This window comes from Doryrhamphus excisus, linkage group LG21 (assembly GCF_037039965.1).
Source record: "Doryrhamphus excisus strain RoL-2023G ecotype Guam linkage group LG21, RoL_Dexc_Guam_v1.1, whole genome shotgun sequence".
NCBI classification, from domain to species: Eukaryota; Metazoa; Chordata; class Actinopteri; order Syngnathiformes; family Syngnathidae; genus Doryrhamphus; species Doryrhamphus excisus.
In genome coordinates, this window is record NC_136377.1 from 7,453,269 (window position 1) to 7,472,066 (window position 18,798).

At 39.1% G+C, this 18,798-nt stretch overlaps 1 protein-coding gene across 5 annotated transcripts in view; it reads right to left on the minus strand.

Annotated features, from left to right (window-relative positions):
- Nucleotides 1-18,798, minus strand: part of gabra1 (gamma-aminobutyric acid type A receptor subunit alpha1) — a 36,042-nt gene that overhangs the window by 5,968 nt on the left and 11,276 nt on the right. For all 5 annotated transcript variants that reach the window (XM_058087219.2, XM_058087217.2, XM_078787726.1 and 2 more), the window contains 5 exons: nt 18,416-18,636; nt 16,509-16,591; nt 13,748-13,891; nt 13,492-13,644; nt 864-1,066 (listed from right to left, as the gene is read on the minus strand). In XM_058087219.2, coding sequence (XP_057943202.1) covers nt 864-1,066; nt 13,492-13,644; nt 13,748-13,891; nt 16,509-16,591; nt 18,416-18,636 — 804 coding nt within the window. The remainder of the gene's footprint in view (nt 1-863; nt 1,067-13,491; nt 13,645-13,747; nt 13,892-16,508; nt 16,592-18,415; nt 18,637-18,798) is intronic.

The window sequence follows — 18,798 nt, forward strand, 5'->3', positions numbered from 1 at the left end:
TCATGATTAATCACCATGTGCTACTACGCATCAAAAGTACTATATAATATTAGTATATAATATTAGGGCGGTCAAAATTCTAATCAAATGAATCCCAGTTTTCAAAATAATTAATCATGATTAATCACCATTTGCAACTACGTGTGAAATATGCCCACTTTTGCAGAATTATATGAACAGAAATATAAATGACAGATACATGTACATTTGTACTTATGAACAGCTCCAAAGGAACTGACATTTTAAATCAAGCTGATCTAACGCTAGTCTCTTTAATAGTAGCATAGAATAAAGTTATTAAACTGTAGTTAACTTGTGTTTTCTTAACTTGTGTTAAAAATGTTAAAAAAATTATGTTAAATGTTAAAAATTAGACTTATGGTTGACTTATCTTTAAACATTAAAAGGTTACTTAAAAAACATGAATGTATCGTGAAGGCGAAAGCATCTTGGGCAAGTATGAGTAGCCTCCAGTAATATGAAGACAAATAAAAGTCATCACAGATAACTTTATCAGCAACCTTGTGATTCATACGAATCAATAAGGCTGTAAAAGGGAAAAAAAAGCCTTTGGAAGCAGCGTTGCATCGCTAAACGCAGCACACAGACAAGTGGAGCAGAAAGCAGGAGATGAACACTAAACTATTCATGTTCACGTCATGTTACACAAATTAAATTTTCCATGAGATGACAACTAAATGCTACCCGCCTGATGCAGCTTTCGCAGCCGTTAAGTGCTAACTGCCCCCCTGTGCAAAAAGTCTGATGGGTCCTTTATGGTGTGGACACTTAAGCCTCTATCCCAAAAAGCAGTGGCGGGTGGTGCAGTTCGTAAACATCGAAGTAATATGTAACCCAAATACCTTCTCTGGCACCACGCTTTTTCCATCCCAGGCATAACCTCTCTTGGTGAAGTAGTTGACCGTGGCAAACTCAATGAGGGCCGAGAAGACAAAGGCGTAGCACACGGCAATGAACCAATCCATGGCAGTGGCGTAGGCCACTTTGGGGAGGGAGTTCCTGGCGCTGATACTGAGAGTGGTCATGGTCAGGACAGTTGTCACTCCTGCAGGGACATAGCAAAAACAACAATTAATGTGACGTCCCTCAAGTGGTACAGTTCTTTCATTCATTCATTTTCTACCGCTTTTCCTCACGAGGGTCGTGGGGGGTGCTGGAGCCTATCCCAGTTGTCTTCGGGCGAGAGGCGGGGTACACCCTGGACTGGTTGCCGACCAATCACAGGGCACATATAGACAAACAACCATTCACACTCACATTCATACCTATGGACAATTTGGAGTCGCCAATTAACCTAGCATGTTTTTGGAATGTGGGAGGAAACCGGAGTACCCGGAGAAAACCCACGCATGCACGGGGAGAACATGCAAACTCCACACAGAGATGCCCAAGGGTGGAATTGAACCCTGGTCTTCTAGCTGTGAGGTCTGCGCGCTAACCACTATACCGCCGTGCCGCCCAAATGGTGATTAATCAAGATTAATTAATTTGAAAACTGCAATTGATTTGATTAAAATTTTGACCGCCCTAATATTATATAGCACTTTTGATGCACAGTAGCAAATGGTGATTAATCAAAATTAATTAATTTGAAAACGGATTGATTTGATTAAAATTTTGACCGCGCTAATATTATGTAGTACTTTTGATGCACAGTAGCAAATGGTGATTAATCAAGATTAATTAATTTGAAAACTGGGATTGATTTGCCAATTTGGAGTCGCCAATTAACCTAGCATGTTTTTGGAATGTGGGAGGAAACCCGAGTACCCGGAGAAAACCCACGCATGCACGGGGAGAACATTGGTACAGTTCTACTAAAATTTAATAATAATAACTTTTAAAAAATGCAGCAATCGTATTGAAGTACAACATTTAAGTTACTCACAAAATCCATGTGAGATCCAAATGACATAAGTAGCATACATGCATGTGTTACGTTGGTGCAGCTTGGGCAGAATATAAGTCGCCAGTATATTTGAATGGTGGGGGCCTTCAGGCAGCTGGAGGAACAGTCCCAATACAGTCTTTTTACAACATGTTTGACCTTTGCCATTATATCCAATTGGAATGATTTGACATTATAGCTTCAGAAGTAAACACGGAAAAGTGCTTGACAACATCCATCCAGTTTCCTGTCTTCTGTTTTGGTGTTTTATGGCGGTTAGCAAGATCACATGTATTATAAATACGTCCAAGTAATGTATAAATGTAGTCCATTTGTATTTATTTAATCAGAACAGCGTTCTTGCAGCTTGCTCTTATAATAGACTGCCAATGGTAGAGATCTCCCCAGATGCAGCAGGAACATGCGGTTTTCCTCGGGGATACTGCGGCTGACTAATAGCATGCAGGCCAAACAGGATTTCCAAACCATGTCCTGCATACCATATGCAAAACACACTGCAAGAAAAATAAGCTAAAAAAGCAGGTGCCGCATTGCTATTATTCACTGACTGTACCCAGCCCAACACCCCATGTAGCCAGTCAGTGGCTACATGAACAACTGTGCAGCCAATCAAAGGAACTGGGTCGAAGGCATTTCTAATGAGAATAGGTTAGTGCAGATGTTTGCACTGCAAATAACAACAGCCTCCGCAGCAAAGAAAGCCATCTACCCGTTTCATGACGGGAACAGATGTCACAGGGGGGGGGGTGTAAAACACGACATACTGACACCTCCTATACACATGTTTTATGTGTGCTTACACTGGCTACATGGCATGAACGCTAAGGGGGTTCTTCATGTATGCTCCCGTCACATGTGAACAGGGTTCGGGCTTCATTCATTCAGATGCTGATGCACTTATAGTGTGTATATGTACAGTCATCTATTTAATTTGACTAGGTTTCATAGCTCAACAGAGCATGTCCAAAACATGTGGCCGCAAGTCCGACAACATGACCACAAAGTCAATAATCCATCCATTCTTCTTATTTTGCTTATGACTGTTACTCTTATGCATATTACTCTTACTATATCTGCTATGTTGGGCAATATGAGTATAAAAGGTGACTATAGGGGTGTTATTTCACGTCTAGAGGGCTCTAATGTTAAAAATCATATTTAGAAGGTCGCAAACGGGTTTTCTTTGTTATAACTACAAAAATATTCTATTTATAAATAAGAAATGATACTGTGTGGAAATTCTCCGATCATGTTTAGGTCTGGATTAATCGTTAATCGATTAACTGCCTTAAGAGGGATAACTGTACAACTCATATTAATTAGTTAATCTCCTCAGTCTATTTTTATAGAATGTGCCTCTTTATGTACTGTGTGGACTGAAAACACTACATTATGTCACAAAAATGTTGCATTAATTTAATTTAAAAAAAGTCTTTATTACAGTTATACGTATATATTGAAAAAAAATAGTAGCCAATGTTAAAACAAGCTTTGTTTGTATTCATTCATTTTATTTTTGTTTATTTGTTTATTTTTATATATTTATTATATATTATTATATTTATTTATATATTATTTATATATATATTTTTATTATGTTTTTATTCCATTAAAATATATCATGTTCATATACTTATATACTTTATTTTTTTATGCATATAAAGATTTGCTTTTACTGTCTTAATTTGTCCGCGCAGTATCATTATTATCATTGTCAATATTTTACAACAGGTACTTTAAAAATATCACACCCATCATCCCATGCTTTTTAAAAAAACATGTATTATTTTTTGAGACATGCTTTTGCCTTTTGCGCTTACTTGAAGCACAATGTATGATTACAACCGTCTTCTCATTAGTCAGAGTCAAATAAATGATTAGTCATCAACCGGAACGGAACAGGGAGCCCTCTGATGGATTCAGCCATTTGCATAACTGGTGCACGAGCGCGTGCTCATGCATTTCTCACGTCCATTAGGAATCAAAAAGAGAAAAAAAAAAGTAGGCCAAAATTATTTATTTAGTTTTGCTCCAATGTATTTGTTTCTGGTGTCTTTATAGCATGTTTGGTCATTGTTCACGTCCAAGGTCATTTATTTAATATGAAATTGGTAAGACATTTGTATCTGACTGTCTATGCTCGTGGAGTAAAGAATAAAGTAAAAAGTTAGGGCAACTTACATTAAGTGATTTAAAAACACTGACTCAGCACTGCAGCCCTTCTACTCAGCAACCTCAGGGCCTTCAGTCATATGAGACTGAACAATTATTTTCCGCTTTTGTAATTACCATTGCAGCCATTGTAGGCTAACAAAGACTACCTCCTAAAGAGGATGAATGCAACTTTTACTGGTTTGTTTTAAATGTGCCTGATAATGAGGCATTTAGTTAATCTGTTCTTATACCTTCGCTGCATGTGCAAATAGGATGACACCGAGTATGGCCCACTGCCAAGGTTTAACACCTTCCTAGTCACCACCTCCTGCGTGAACTTTATCTTTAAGATTCCAATTTTGATAGTTGAAAATGTGAGGAAATCTTGAAAAATGACATATTTTGCAGTCTTATCATATTTCACCAATAGTGGCCAGATATGTTTATCTGCTCAACTGTAGAGAGTACACTGTGATTGTTTGAGGGGAGAAATCCCTTTTGAGATGAGGCATTTGTATGCATAAATCAGGAGTGTCCAATGTGTGCCCTGGAGGCCATTTTTGGAAAGAAAACTGAAAAAGAAAATGTGAAAAAATATAAAAAAAACACCTGTAATTTTGTGAAAATAAAGTCAAAATATTAAGAGGAAAAAAAATTGCATTCTAACGATAAAAAAGATGTTACAAAAAAAACCGTGTAATATTATAAAGGAAAATAATGTCATTTTATTGCATTAAATTTAAATAGTATATTAATAGTAAATAGTAAAAAAAAATCCAATATTATTATTACACAATGTTATGAACGACAACAAAACAACAAAATTAATTTGGGTGAATGTTATAATATCATGGGAATTTGGTCAAATGTGGTTTGGACACCCCTGGTGTAAATGCTTGTGTAAAAGTGGAAGCTGAAAATTGTGACTTGCACTTGTGACATGGCCGATGTGCATCTTTTCATTTCGTAAAATGTACTTTAAAACCGGGTTCTCATTGATTAATATCAAAAGAATAAAATTATATGGTATAGCCCTCCAACTATGTGTATAATTTGTGACCGTTACAGAGCAAAAGTGCAATTTTAAGAAAACGAGTTGCCAGATGTTGGTGTGAAACACGTCTGTTACACTTGAGTATGACTAGTGTCACTTTACAATTATTACAATTATTTGTGCAAGCCACAACCCACCCTGCGACTAATCAAGGTATGGATATACGATATGCGATGGTCGTTATAGCAATAATCTTGCATTCAATTGCTTTTTCTTTTGACCCTGCTTCATCCTCCCACAAAATTCCACTGCAGTCATGTTTCACCACATAAAAATGGCCTGTGCTGGAGGTGTAAGACATATTGTATTGTAATACAGGTGCAATGTGAATGAAAGCACCAGCTTGTTGTCACACTTTCTTAAGAGAGTCACGGTGGTGTCAGAGCTCATGAAGAGAAGGTGCCAAAGCATTTTCCCACTGGCTTTGGGCCAAAGCTGAGTTACCGTGCCAGCAGTCCTGTGTGCTAACGGCCCTGCCAGGTAGAACACAGCACCGCGTCTCATCCATTGTATCTGCTCACAATACCGCAGAGATTAAATAGATGAATGTGTTTAAGGTTGAGCGTGATTGTCTTTTAGAGGCCTGTCATGATAATCAATAAACTAATTAACTGTACAATAAATAAAAAAAAAACAACAATTCTGCCGGCTTCGATAAATTGACGTGATCTTCATGCTAAAAGCACAATTTATGTGGGGAAGTATTTCCCCGGCGGACCGCTCAATTGTGGTGAAAATATGAACAAAATGTTGATACGCAGGTCTGAAGTATTTGGAAAATTTTCTCTTACAGCGCGTAAATGGAAGCTAGCTGTGTTAGCTTAGTTTAGCAGAGCATGCTAGTGCGGCTGTGTGTGTGGGACTCATGCTTGCCTTTTACGCTTGTTCATGTAAGCGAGCGTTTTGAAAGTTTTCAGTGAAATCACACAAATTCTCAACACAATAGACTTTCGGCCTTCAAAATAAAAGCGCCACATCCTGTCTAATTATGCAAACAAAATAAGAGTGGCATCAGAAATATCTTCCAATACATTGGTGACCTCTTCCTTAACCACGGGTATTACAATTTGTAGTTTGTTTGCAATAATCTGTAATCCGGCCAGATGCATGGATTAGTGAGTGTCAACAAAATGTTGTCAGTCCTCTTTGTTTTCCACTAAATCATTTAGTTTTTTTCGAGGGAGAAGATGAAGGCAGCACCACTGGGTATTACACAAGTTCTCATAAAAGGGAGTCATATACATTTGACTGTGTTTGACTAGCTCTGTTGCCATGGAAACAAGAGATCACCCGTTGTCTTATCACGGCAAGCCAAAATGAGTGGAGAAAGTACTTGAATGGTAGACGTCTGAATGCGAAGATACATTTACATCGATTTGAACTTGCTGCATGGCTGTAGAACCACGCTGATATATTTTTTTATTGTTGTTTTATTAATTGATGTGGTTTCATTATTATTAATTGTTTGTGCCAAACGAGAGTTCCTGCAGCTATGAGCATACAGATTATAAAAACAAGATGTGGTATGCTGATTAGAACGTTAATGCTTGGTGGAATGCTCCAAAACCAAAAGTAATTTAAAATATTAATAATAATAATAATTTAGGAAGAATGCAAGGTGGTAGCTATCATTTTAAATTAGTAATTAAAATAATAAATAAAATATACACAAGCAATAACAATATAAAAATTGAAATTAACATTTAAATAATCAAATAAAAATCTGAAAATAAATTATATTTACGTAGATTATATATTTAAGTAGAAAGAAAATAAAAATTCCAAATGTCATCTAAATTTAAATATTTATTTCAGGAAATCAATTGTTATTTTCTAATAACAGGAAGTACTTATTTGAGTGGAGGCTACTATTTGTGCGACTATTTGCATTATATTTGTTCACAACAGGGGTTTCCTTTCCAGTTTTTATGCATACCGTACAAAGAAACGTACTGTATGTACTTTTATCTTATGAGCATTTCTGGGTTTAGTATCGGACCAGATCATGCCATGATGGTGTATATAGTCTACGAGCTGCAGGTTTCTTCTTCGTCATATGTACCGGTTTAGTTAGATTACGTTTTAAATGACTCTGTTTCAATTAATAAATGAATGCTAGTCTTGCTAGTCTTTACTCTAGTCTCCTTCAGTCATGATGGATATGTTATTTATGTCATTTTACAAGGTTTTACTTGTTTGCCACAGTCTTGTTTTCAATAGTAGAGTTTCCATCAATTCAACGGACGCGGCATTCATCTCCGGCAGGGTCACACTTCACACAATGTTGGCTATTTGCGCTATCTCGACAAGTCCAAAAATATTACCTTTTTCTTTCGTCAACTATTATTGCACATGTGTGGGTGAGTTCTAGATGTCCTAGAAGATGTCAAAAGAGTGAATTTTGAGGTTTTAAGTGATGAATGACAAAGTGAGGAGGACTTTTTTTTAACCGTCGCCTCAAGCAAGGACAAGCTTGACGACAAGCGGGCAAAGAATCAAACGCCGCACAGATAACGTCCGCCTGTTTAATCGTTTTTTGACACAACCTTGCTAAGCTTTGGGAAATTCTTATCTACGAGGCTCCTGTCTAAGTGAAGTCACTGCAGATAAATGTGTGTGTATATATATATATATATATATATATATATATATATATATATGTATATGTATATATATATTTCATGCATGAGCTATGTGAGAAAATACATTTAGTTGTTCTACCAAATGGGAAGTTGATAAATTACACTTTTTTTTTACAACATTTCAACAACATGTGATCAAAATCCAAGCTATCAATACCAATTGAGGTCCATCTCAAGTACTGTGACCTGTGTTCTGCACACATACTCCTGTTTCCAAATGACTATAATGCAGTTTATTCATCACTGATATCACTGATAATATATTTGTTCCATGGGCCGGTTTCCCCCCCTTTAGAGCTTGATTGCATACCCTTGAAACGACAGTTTTGAATTAATCTGACCGTGCTCAAGCCAATGGGTAAAATCCCCACTCAGCCGTTGGATCACAGCCACACATAGACAAATCTCTGTGGGTGAGAGCAGACCTTCAGAGGAATGGCAGCGCTGGCTCCACTCCGCTCTCTGGCTCACTGATTCTGGGCAAATATTTGCCACTGACAGTGATGTGACTGAGTGTGTCACCAATTAAACATGACAACCAAAATGCGGGATGAGGTTAAAAGAACAATGAGAAAGTAGGACAGGACTCCACCATTCGCTGGGAGAGTAGTGCTTTACCTGTCTATTAAAGTGGAACAAAGGTTTGTCTATGCACCTACACATTACTTTAGGTCTTTTTCCTTAATGAGGAGCATTAAAGAGCATCCTGGGAGAGTCGGTTACGCTGCCAATTGTTCTTAAAGAGCGGAGAAGGAAGCTTGTGACAGCTCAGCTCCCATGTGAGCATTCTTATTTTGAGTAGTCCTGGTTAGTTGTATCATGCAAGGTGTTTATTATCATTAATAACTAGTAAGGGCATTAACAAAAAAAGCAGAATAACTCAAAATAAGCCACAAAGTCCAATAGCTCATGCAATAAACTTTAGTGACTGTATGTGTGGCACAATCAGTGTAATCATTCCAGTTATTCGTGATAACCACCACCTTTCATGATAAAAATAATCAGAATAATAAGCCACAAATTAAAATCAATGATGCCATGGACTTCTTATTTTGAGTAGTCCTGGTTAGTTGTATCATGCAAGGTGTTTATTATCATTAACTGGTGAGGGGAATGATTGTATTGATGAAACTACGCTTCCAGCTTTTTCACATATGCAGTAGAAATTGTGCATTCTACATATGTCTTATTGTAAATGGTTCTGGTTAATTTCATTGTGATGGTTATCATCAATAACTGGTAGAAGTAATAATTGCAGGTTTGAACACGCTCATGCACATCAATTTTGCTGTAGGCTCTGTCTTTTTTGGAGGTGTTTCTGTTTTGTTTTATTCAGAAAGGTGGTGGTAGTTATTATTAACTGGCTGACCATGTTTCGGGTTTTGCACTCAAACATAAGCACTTATGCGACCTGCTTTGAATATATGTCTAATTTTGATTTGTTCCAGTTGGTTTTATTATATGAGATAGTATGTATCATTTACAATAAGACATATGCAGAACGCATAATTGCTATTGTATATGTACAAAAGCTGGAAGTGTAGTTTCATCAATACAATCATTCCCCTTACCAGTTGTTAATGATAATAAACACCTTGCATGATACAACTAAACAGGACTACTCAAAATAAGAAGTCCATGGTATCATTGATTTTAATTTGTGGCTTATTATTCTGGTTATTTTTATCATGAAAGGTGGTGGTTATCACAAATAACTGGAATGATTACACTGATTGTGCCACACATACACTCACTAGGTTTTGAGTAGTCCTGGTTAGGTGTATAATGCAAGGTGTTTATTATCATTAATAACTGGTGAGGGGAATGATTGTATTACTACTGTGCATGTGCAAAAGCTGGAAGTGTAGTTTCATCAATGCGGTCATTCCCCTCACCAGTTGTTAATGATTATAAACACCTTGCATGATACAACTAACCAGGACTACTCAAAATAAAAAGTCCACGGTATCATTGATTTTAATTTGTGGCTTATTATTCTGGTTATTTTTATCATGAAAGGTGGTGGTTATCACAAATAACTAGAATGATTACAGTGATTGTGCCACACACACACTCACAATTTTTTTTGCATGAGCTATTGGACTTTTTGGCTTATTTTGAGTTGTTCTGCTTTTTTTTGTTAATCCAATCATTAATAACTGGCGGGGAAAAAAACACACACCCAGGTTTGGTGCTCATGCATGTGCAATTGTACCATAGACCTTGAATTTATTGCACATTTTGAGTCCTAGCCAAACCGCAAGCGAAAGAAAAAAAAACATCATAATTGTGAGCTACAGAGTTTAAATCCAGCCTTAATCGGCACAATGATGAATAAATAAGATATCTACTGCTGTGTTAGGAAATTGCCTCAGGCTAGGTTTAGTGAAGATGTGCTTTCTCGCCACATCATGTGATTGCATTTGTCCATGGTAATGAGGCGTGTGTGTCCCCTTGATGCATCTGTGTTGGACACATCTGATCACACAACCTTCAGCTTCATCTTTGATATATTGTGCCAAACAAAGAGATGCCATGCTTTGAATAGCAATCTTGTGTAGCTTACCAGGTAATGGGTAATGGATGCGAGTGTTTTTTTTTTTTTTTTGGGGTTGTTCTAATGTCTTTTATGTATTACAAGAGAGCGTGCAACTAAATCAGCGTTGGAGTTGAAAAAGTGGATATGTGAAGGCGCTCTCATACAAGCACATACATCACTAATGGACATAAAAACTTAATGCTTTTGAAATCTTAATCAATGACCGCTGCATGCGAGCCAGCATGAGTGACGCTCACTTTCAATTCATTTTTGAATCGTTTTCATCTTTTATCAGAGAGAGACGGTCGCCCCTGCTTCATGATACACGGGCCGTGAACAAGAAGAGGGCACCACTTGAAAACCGGGACTACCAGTAAGTAAGTCTTTCTTGATACCAAGCTCAATATTCATGCAAATGGAATGAACATAGATGAAAAATATGATGGAGTAGTACTCCTAACTGGCTTGACTGGTTATGGTTTTCATTTAAAAGTCATATCTAAATATATATATATCGTATACATCCTATTTATTGTATGCAAGATATGCACTAAGGCATTGGGGTGTATGACAACATGACATCTTATATTGATGGTTTACTATATATTGAGTATTCCATGTAAGGACAGCACTCCTTATTAACTTGAGTGGTTGTTTTTTGATTGATGATGCATTGGCTGGTTTATTAGACTGATCAATACCAGGTTCAAATCCCACTGCATTTTTGCACTGGACAAATGCATTGGCCAGTTCATGAGACTGACCGATAAAAACCGCTAAAAACTACAATTTAATTTTGAACAACTGAACTTTTGGAACACTTTACATGAGTAAAATGACTTACATAAGACCTCGCTGGTAACGAGGCAGCTTAGTGCTTCGGGCATCTTAGTGTGTGTATTTTCATTCGAATAACAGCAGACAAGAGTACAATAGATCATAAAAGTACATAAATCTCCTAACACCGTTCTTAATGATTCATTTACATCTGCATTGACGTTTTAACTTCTTTAAGCAGCATGCTCATTATTCTTCCATCTCAGAAGACGCATATTAATTGCTGGAATGACCTACCTCATGCGCTGGGTTGGGTGTGTGTGTGTGTGTATGTGGGGGGGTGTTTGCTTTGTGAGAACGGGTGTATGTGTGTATGTGCGTGCTGCGTCCATATGCTGCATTCCCCCCTTGCTGTTTTTTTCCAGTGCAAAAACCAGCAATGATTGCATGCATGCGGAACACACACATGACCTAGATACTTTGGATTTTTAAAATCCAATCTGGGTCATCCTCGTCACCACGTCACGGCAGGTAGTAGCTCAGCTGTCATATCTAAACACAAGCAGGTTCAAAATGTATTGATTATTTGGAATTGTTCTGATTAGATATTCAGGATTAGTCATAGTGGCAGTTATCAATAAGTGGTGGGAGGAACGATCGCATTGATTGTACCACGCTTTTGGGCTTTGAATTTGTGGCTCATACGGTACATATTAGTGAGTTTTTCTAGTAATTTTAATATGCAAAGTAAAGAATATTTGTAATACATGGCTGAAAGAACGATCACATTGATTCGTTTATGAGCAATTGGGCCGTGGGCTTTGAGTTGGTTTATCTTTTGCCGTCGAGGTGTCACAAAATCTTGCGAGATTACAACGTAATGATACTTCCTATTTTGAGGAAATAAGTCCATCAGTCTGTGAACTATGGTATCACAACTATGAATGATAATACACATAATAAGGAAGTGGCTTTGTACAAGGGAGGGTTGGAACTGCACAGTACGTGTTTTATGCACACAATAAACCTTGCAGTCCAACCCACCTTGATGTTTCAGTGTTACTCGCTCACAATGTGTAGCTGTTTTTTTTCCCATCTGAGGTTTTGCATTTGATCAAAGTTACTGAAGATTTGTCAGATCACAAGACAAAGAAAACAAGACCAATGCAGATGACTTTTATAAACGTCACAAATTCACTACTTCATTCTAAGCATCACGGGATCTGTATTTCTTATAAATTAAACAAGCTAATCTACTGCAATTTGCAATCTATATTCTTTTCATAACTAAGCATCAGTAGTAGCAGTTACAACTGCTGTCATTATTTTAACATTAATAATTTTTTGTGGAAATAAATTCAACATTTAAAAGCTTAGGTGATGCATTCAAAGTTTCTTAAAAGTAATGGCAAAATATCGTCTCGCCTCGCTTGGGCTGAGTATATCGTGACACCCCTTGTCGTTCTGGTCAATCTTATGAAGAAAGGTGGTGATTATCATTACTAACTGGCAGGAGGAATGATCACATTGTTGAAACTACACACGCACATCAAAATGTAGCACGTCGTTTTGAATTTGTGGCTTACTTTGAGTCCGACGGGTTCGCTATATTATGCAAGGTGGTGGTTATCAAAAATAATTACTTACAACTTTAATTACAACTCTTTACGACAGGTAGCTTAGCTGCTACACATAAACACAAGCGGATTCACTAACATAGATTAAAAAAAAAAAAACAACAGCTTGGAAGTTGCAAAAGAGCTGAAAAAGCTTCTGCCTGTTTTAAGTTAAAGTGGGCCAAGGGAAACACTGACATCCGTGAGAGAGAGAGAGAGAGAGAGAGAGAGAGAGAGAGAGAGAGGGAAAAAAGAGAGGAAGAGAAGGAGTGTTGTGTGAGGTAACTCAAGGACATTCCGCCTGCTGCTGTGCTACAGAGCATGCTGCAGACTAGCAAGCAAGAGCTTCTCTTTTGGCCACTGTTATGTTATGTAAGACCCCAGTGTGACAGACACATACACACAATTTAAAGCTTAAACATCCCAATCCACGCTGAGATTTTTGCATGAAATTTCACTGCAGCACTGACTGATTAAAGCCTTTCATTGCCGCAGAATACACTCAAATAGAATAGAACGCAATTATCATATCTTATATGTATTGTGCATTTAATATGCACTTCCAAGATAAGCCAAGTTCTTCTTTTAAAGATGTCATATACTTGAAGGAATGGTTCGAGGACACATGAACTACGCCGGGAATATGCGTATTAGCTTCAGTGCCGAGAGTAAGATGGGGAATATTGATAGATGTGAGTTGCTCGGCAACTGGAAGACACACCACCCCTTTTGAAAAGACCTTGTCGTGTTTGCTCCAATGCGGAATGAAGACCACTTACCAAAGACAGTCCTGGCAGGGACGGACTCTCTGTTGAGCCAGAAGGACACCTGGGAGAGGATGACTGTCATGATGCAGGGCAGATACGTCTGGATCACAAAGTAGCCGATTTTTCTCTTCAGGTGGAAGTGAGTCGTCATCACCACATACTCTCCTGTGGAACGTACGTGACAATGTCAGGAAGTGACTAGGGAACGTCCCTGTGTAGTCCTAAAATCCCTTTAGCACTGATAAAGAAAACATAGAGCAGAGCTTACCTGTGCTGGATTGCACCACACCCGAATCCACGCTTTGCCCCATCAGATCGTACTGGTTTAACCGTGAACCGTCATCTGCCACCACCACAGATTGGGCGGCCCCTCTGGTCCATACGTACACCACCTCTGCTCGAGTGTAAGCGTCTAAGAAGGAATGAAAGAAAATAGTTTTAGAGCAGGACATTTCAGCCAAATCTGGTCCACAATTTTTTTTGTACTAGGTCTCTAGATTCTGACTTTAAGACAAAATGTCATGATTAAGAATAAAAGTGAAACCAGAAGGCTGCACCCTCCGGTCCTTTCTGAAAATATTGTTCTTCCCCCGGAAGAATTTCGTGGCACGGCGGTCGAGTGGTTAGCGCGCAGACCTCACAGTTAGGAGACCAGGATTCAATTCCACCCTGCATGTTCTCCCCATGCATGGTGGGTTTTCTCAGGTTTCCTCCCACATTCCAAAAACATGCTAGGTTAATTGGCGACTCAAAATTGTCCATAGGTATGAATGTGAGTGTGAATGGTTGTTTGACAGCTGGGATAGGCTCCAGCACCCCCTGCGACCCTCGTGAGGAAAAGCGGTAGAAAATGAATCAATGTTTACATTGCTTGTGAATGGTTGTTTGACTATATGTGCCCTGTGATTGGCTGGCGTGTACCCCGCCTCCTGCCCGAAGACAACTGGGATAGGCTCCAGCAACCCCTGCGACCCTCGTGAGGAAAAGCGGTAGAAAATGAATCAATGTTTAGATTGCTTGTGTATGGTTGTTTGTCTATATGTGCCCTGTGATTGGCTGGCGACCAGTCCAGGGTGCCCAAAGACAGCTGGGATAGGCTCCAGCACTGCCGCGACCCTCGTGAGGAAAAGCGGTAGAAAATGAATGAATGAATAGGCTGTTTATCAGCTGCTCAAAAGTTGACCCCAGAAGAATTGAGTTGAATAGCTTTGTATTGGAGTCATGTTGCGCCTTTCCAAACTGGTCTAATTTTATTATGTGACGTGGTGTCACATCATGTCATGTTCCAATTTCATAAGGAACGCAAACACACACCATCCCAACAGGACAATGTGACCTTAAAAAAGCCAAGTCAGTGTTTTCTAGCCTGCGGCCAGCCAACCTGTCAAGACTGCATTGTGGCTCGACCACTGCTGAGGAAAGGATGGCTCTCGGCTGCAGACTGCAGCAGAAGGCAGAGAGCTAAACACTGAAATATTTAGGGAGTGGATTCAATTTAAAGAGGATAAGAGGTGAATGGGGTGCACGAGCGGAGGATGGGGTCCTCTGGCTCGTGCTGTGCGGCTGTCTGACAAATGGCGACGCCAGTATTGCTTCACTTTTGCTCTCATTGGCCATTCATGTCTCATTGCTCCATCATCTCGCTGGTGCTGTCGTTGCTGTGTTCCAGCGCCATGCAAGGTGTATGGCCTATATAGCTGTCAGCACTGAGGAGCTGGTGTGGCGATCTGGACGTTTTTCAAAGCACGCTGCCTCGGATAAACAAAGGTCCACTCGTCGCTTGCCTGCCAGGGTCTGGCAGGGACTCACATGGCCTGGCAGGGTCGAAGGAGGCCGGAGGGGGGCCTTAGCGGACAGTTCCTCTGGGAGAACATCTGTTACCATGTTGTCGTTCTTTATCCGTCATGCTTCCAGTTGGATGAAGTGTGAGCGTGAGGGTGACATCATCTCATGACAAGTCAGCCATCTATCCATTTTGTCAGTCTGTGGTCGCTGGCTAGAGCCTATCCCAGGGGACGTTTCATGTTATGGTATTCTAAACAAATGAATCAGTTCTCCGTATACAGCTCCTTTTGGATATATTATCAGAGCATTGGCGCTGCCTGTGTAAAAGGGTATTCAGCAATGAGTGTGAACTTGAACAAATATCTAAACACTGGATGTCATGTTGCTCTGTGAAAGCTCACACATGTACACCGACATCCCACTTCAAGTGGCTTTGTGGAAAAAGGTTCATGCTTTACGTGTGAAAAATGACTCAGACTCCTTTCACACTTCTTTTTCCCAGGTCACTGTTCTGTGTGAATATTACAATACAGAACGTGGGTGGGACAAACCTACAAGTTTTTCAACTTTGGAGGTCACAACAGAGGTGGGACAGCGGTTGTGTGAAAGGGAATGATTGTGTTTTGAAAAGTAATTGTCGTTGTCTGACAAGTACGGGTCACATCATAAGCTGCCATGTGTTTTTTTTTTTTTTCCTTTGTCGGGCAGGATGCCTTGTTGGCTAGCTTTGCTGGGTTTTGTTTAAAAGGCACAGACGGTTAAAGGCAATGTGACAATTTTGCAGGATCTTTGCGTGCAAGCAGTTTTTGACCCCTTTCACACTGCTTGTTATAGCCAGGAGTGTCTTTTCCATCTTTTTCTTCTGTCAGAATGGAGGAAGAAAATATTTTCAGACTTCAGATGTTGTGTCAGAGCCATAACAGAGGCGGTACAAGAAATCTGAGAAAGCATATTTTGCAATGCCAGGTCAGGTGTTTAAGGTTTAGCAACATCATGAGTGCAAAATATAATGGAATCTTTTTGACCTATGAAATATCGCTTTACAAAATATCATGGAAATTGGCTATTTGGTTTTTTAAATGATATTATAGCTTAGTATTTGCATCTTTGTTTGTAGTTTTGCAGAGATTGGTTATTTTTTCATGTAATGATGCTAACTTTCTCACTTTAGTTTGTACAAAATGCCACTAAAGTGTCCTAAGACCAGGCCTGTGCATATGTGGACGCCTCCAGAAAGCACTTACAGCTGCCAAACTTGAGTGGGCAGGCATGAGCATCCATGGGGAAGTCTTCAAGGTGCATGGGGCATTCTGCTCTCACAGTCAGCCTAAAGCCATCATACAAGACACGAGGAGATGATTAAAAAAAACACAACATTACAGAAAAGGAACAGTGTGTGTAAACAGGAACATATGGAGTTTCCAGTCGATCAGAGCGCAACGCTGTCAAACTGCATCGTCTTCCTGCTCGGAAACACACGTCGGCTAGGTTTGCCTGATCTGCGGTCCTCTATTTTCTGACAGCTTGTTGAAAAAACAGCATGTCAGGCCACCCGTGGCACACTAATCTTCCATCCGTCCACTCATCTCGCTCATCTGTGACAGCAACATGGGCGCCCCCTCCCCCAGCGAACATGTGAAATAAATGTCTTACAATCCTCGCTTAGCGTAGCTATGTAAGCTTGGATGGTTTCATCAACTCCTGACATTTAGTGTATGAACTGTGGTCACAGTTACAAATACGGGTAGTTTAGTTATTATACTTATTATACATGCATACATTTACATATTTACATATATATTTACTCAATTTACATTACTAAATAAGTGTATATTTTAAGTATATAAGTATATTCAAGCATGGAAGAGTGGTTCGCATTTAGGCCACACAGTCAGGAGATCGGGAAGACCTGGGTTCGAATCTCCGCTTGGTCATGTCAGTGTGGACGTTTTTCCCCATGCATGGGTTGGTTTTCTCTATTTACTCCGGTATCCTCCCACATTCCAAAAACATGCTAGGTTAATTGGTGACTTCAAATTGTCCATAGGTATGAATGTGAGTGTGAATGGTTGTCCAGGGTAGACCCTGCCTCTGCTCCAAAAACAGCTGGGCTAGGCTCCAGCATACCCACAACCCTACTGAGGATAAGCAGCATAGAAAATGGATGGATGGATTTTCAAGCATAAAAATTGCTTTTTATCCATCCATTATCTATACCACAAATGGTAAAGATGGCTAAATTAAATATGAAAATTGGACATTGTGATGAATTAATCACATATACCGTATTTTCCGGACTATGAGTCACACTTTTTTCATAGGTTGGCTGTCCCTGCCACTTATACTCCAGAGTGACTTATGAATGAAAGAAGTGTTTATGTTACATAAACACTGGACACGTTTTCTGTTCATGTTTATTTTTTGTGTAGCTGAATAACCATTGTGTTAGCATATCTTACACCTATTCAGCCTGTTCTCTATTCTTTTATTGTTAGAACTTGCCTTCCAAGAGGACGTAATGTAGTTTGTAAAATAAATTACCCGCAAAAAATGCGCCTTAGTATACTCCAGTGCGACTTATGTATGTTTTTTTCGACCTAATTATGTATTTCTGGCATAGAGCAACTTATACTCCGGAGCGACTTATAGTCCAGAAAATACGATAATTGTGATCAATAAGGAACTACGGACAACATGTGATTAATCACAGTTAAATATCGTTATCAATATATTTAAATTTATGAAAAAAATATTTAAAAATAAGGAATTGTTTTTGCAGAAATCTAATCAATGCAGCTATTAATTAGTGTATTAATACTACATACATTATCTGCCATGTTCATCTATGCAAATTGCGTTATCATAATAATAATGTTAATGTTTTAGTTTATTTTTTTAAAACTTTGAATTACACCTTATTGTAAATGCAGTTTATTAAACTGCGTATTCAACTTTAATTTGAACATTTTATTGACTTCCTGTGTTAAACATGTCCTTACAAGACCATAAATCCAACACCATTGAAAATACATCTTCCACTACGTCCATTTATTCCCATAGGATGGCTGCCTACAACAAATGCACCTTATGTGCTTCTTCCCCAGTAATTAGAAGTTAATGAAACCCACCCAAATGCAGCGTGTCCACATACCTCATGGTGTAGAGCAGCGTGCCTTCCTCTGTAATCCGTAGTAGTTTATTAGGCATGGTCATGTTGTGTGCAACCGACTTTTTGCCGTTATGAAAGAATGTATCAGGCGTCCAGATCTTGCTCGCCATCAGATTATTGAGACGTAGCACGGCCATGGGACCCTTGAACTTTAACCTCTCGTCCTTCCAGCTCTGTCTGAAGAACACGTCGATGGTGTACTCCTAGAATGGGGATGAAGGGGGGTCACAGAGTTCAGGCAAAGTCTTTGACACCCACCTTGTTTCTTTTCTACTGTATTTTCTTCACGTCTTTGACAAGCTCTTGTCCGTGTCACTTTGACTTTCATACGGCAGCCTCGGCCTACTTTTCCCTGCTGGTAGCTG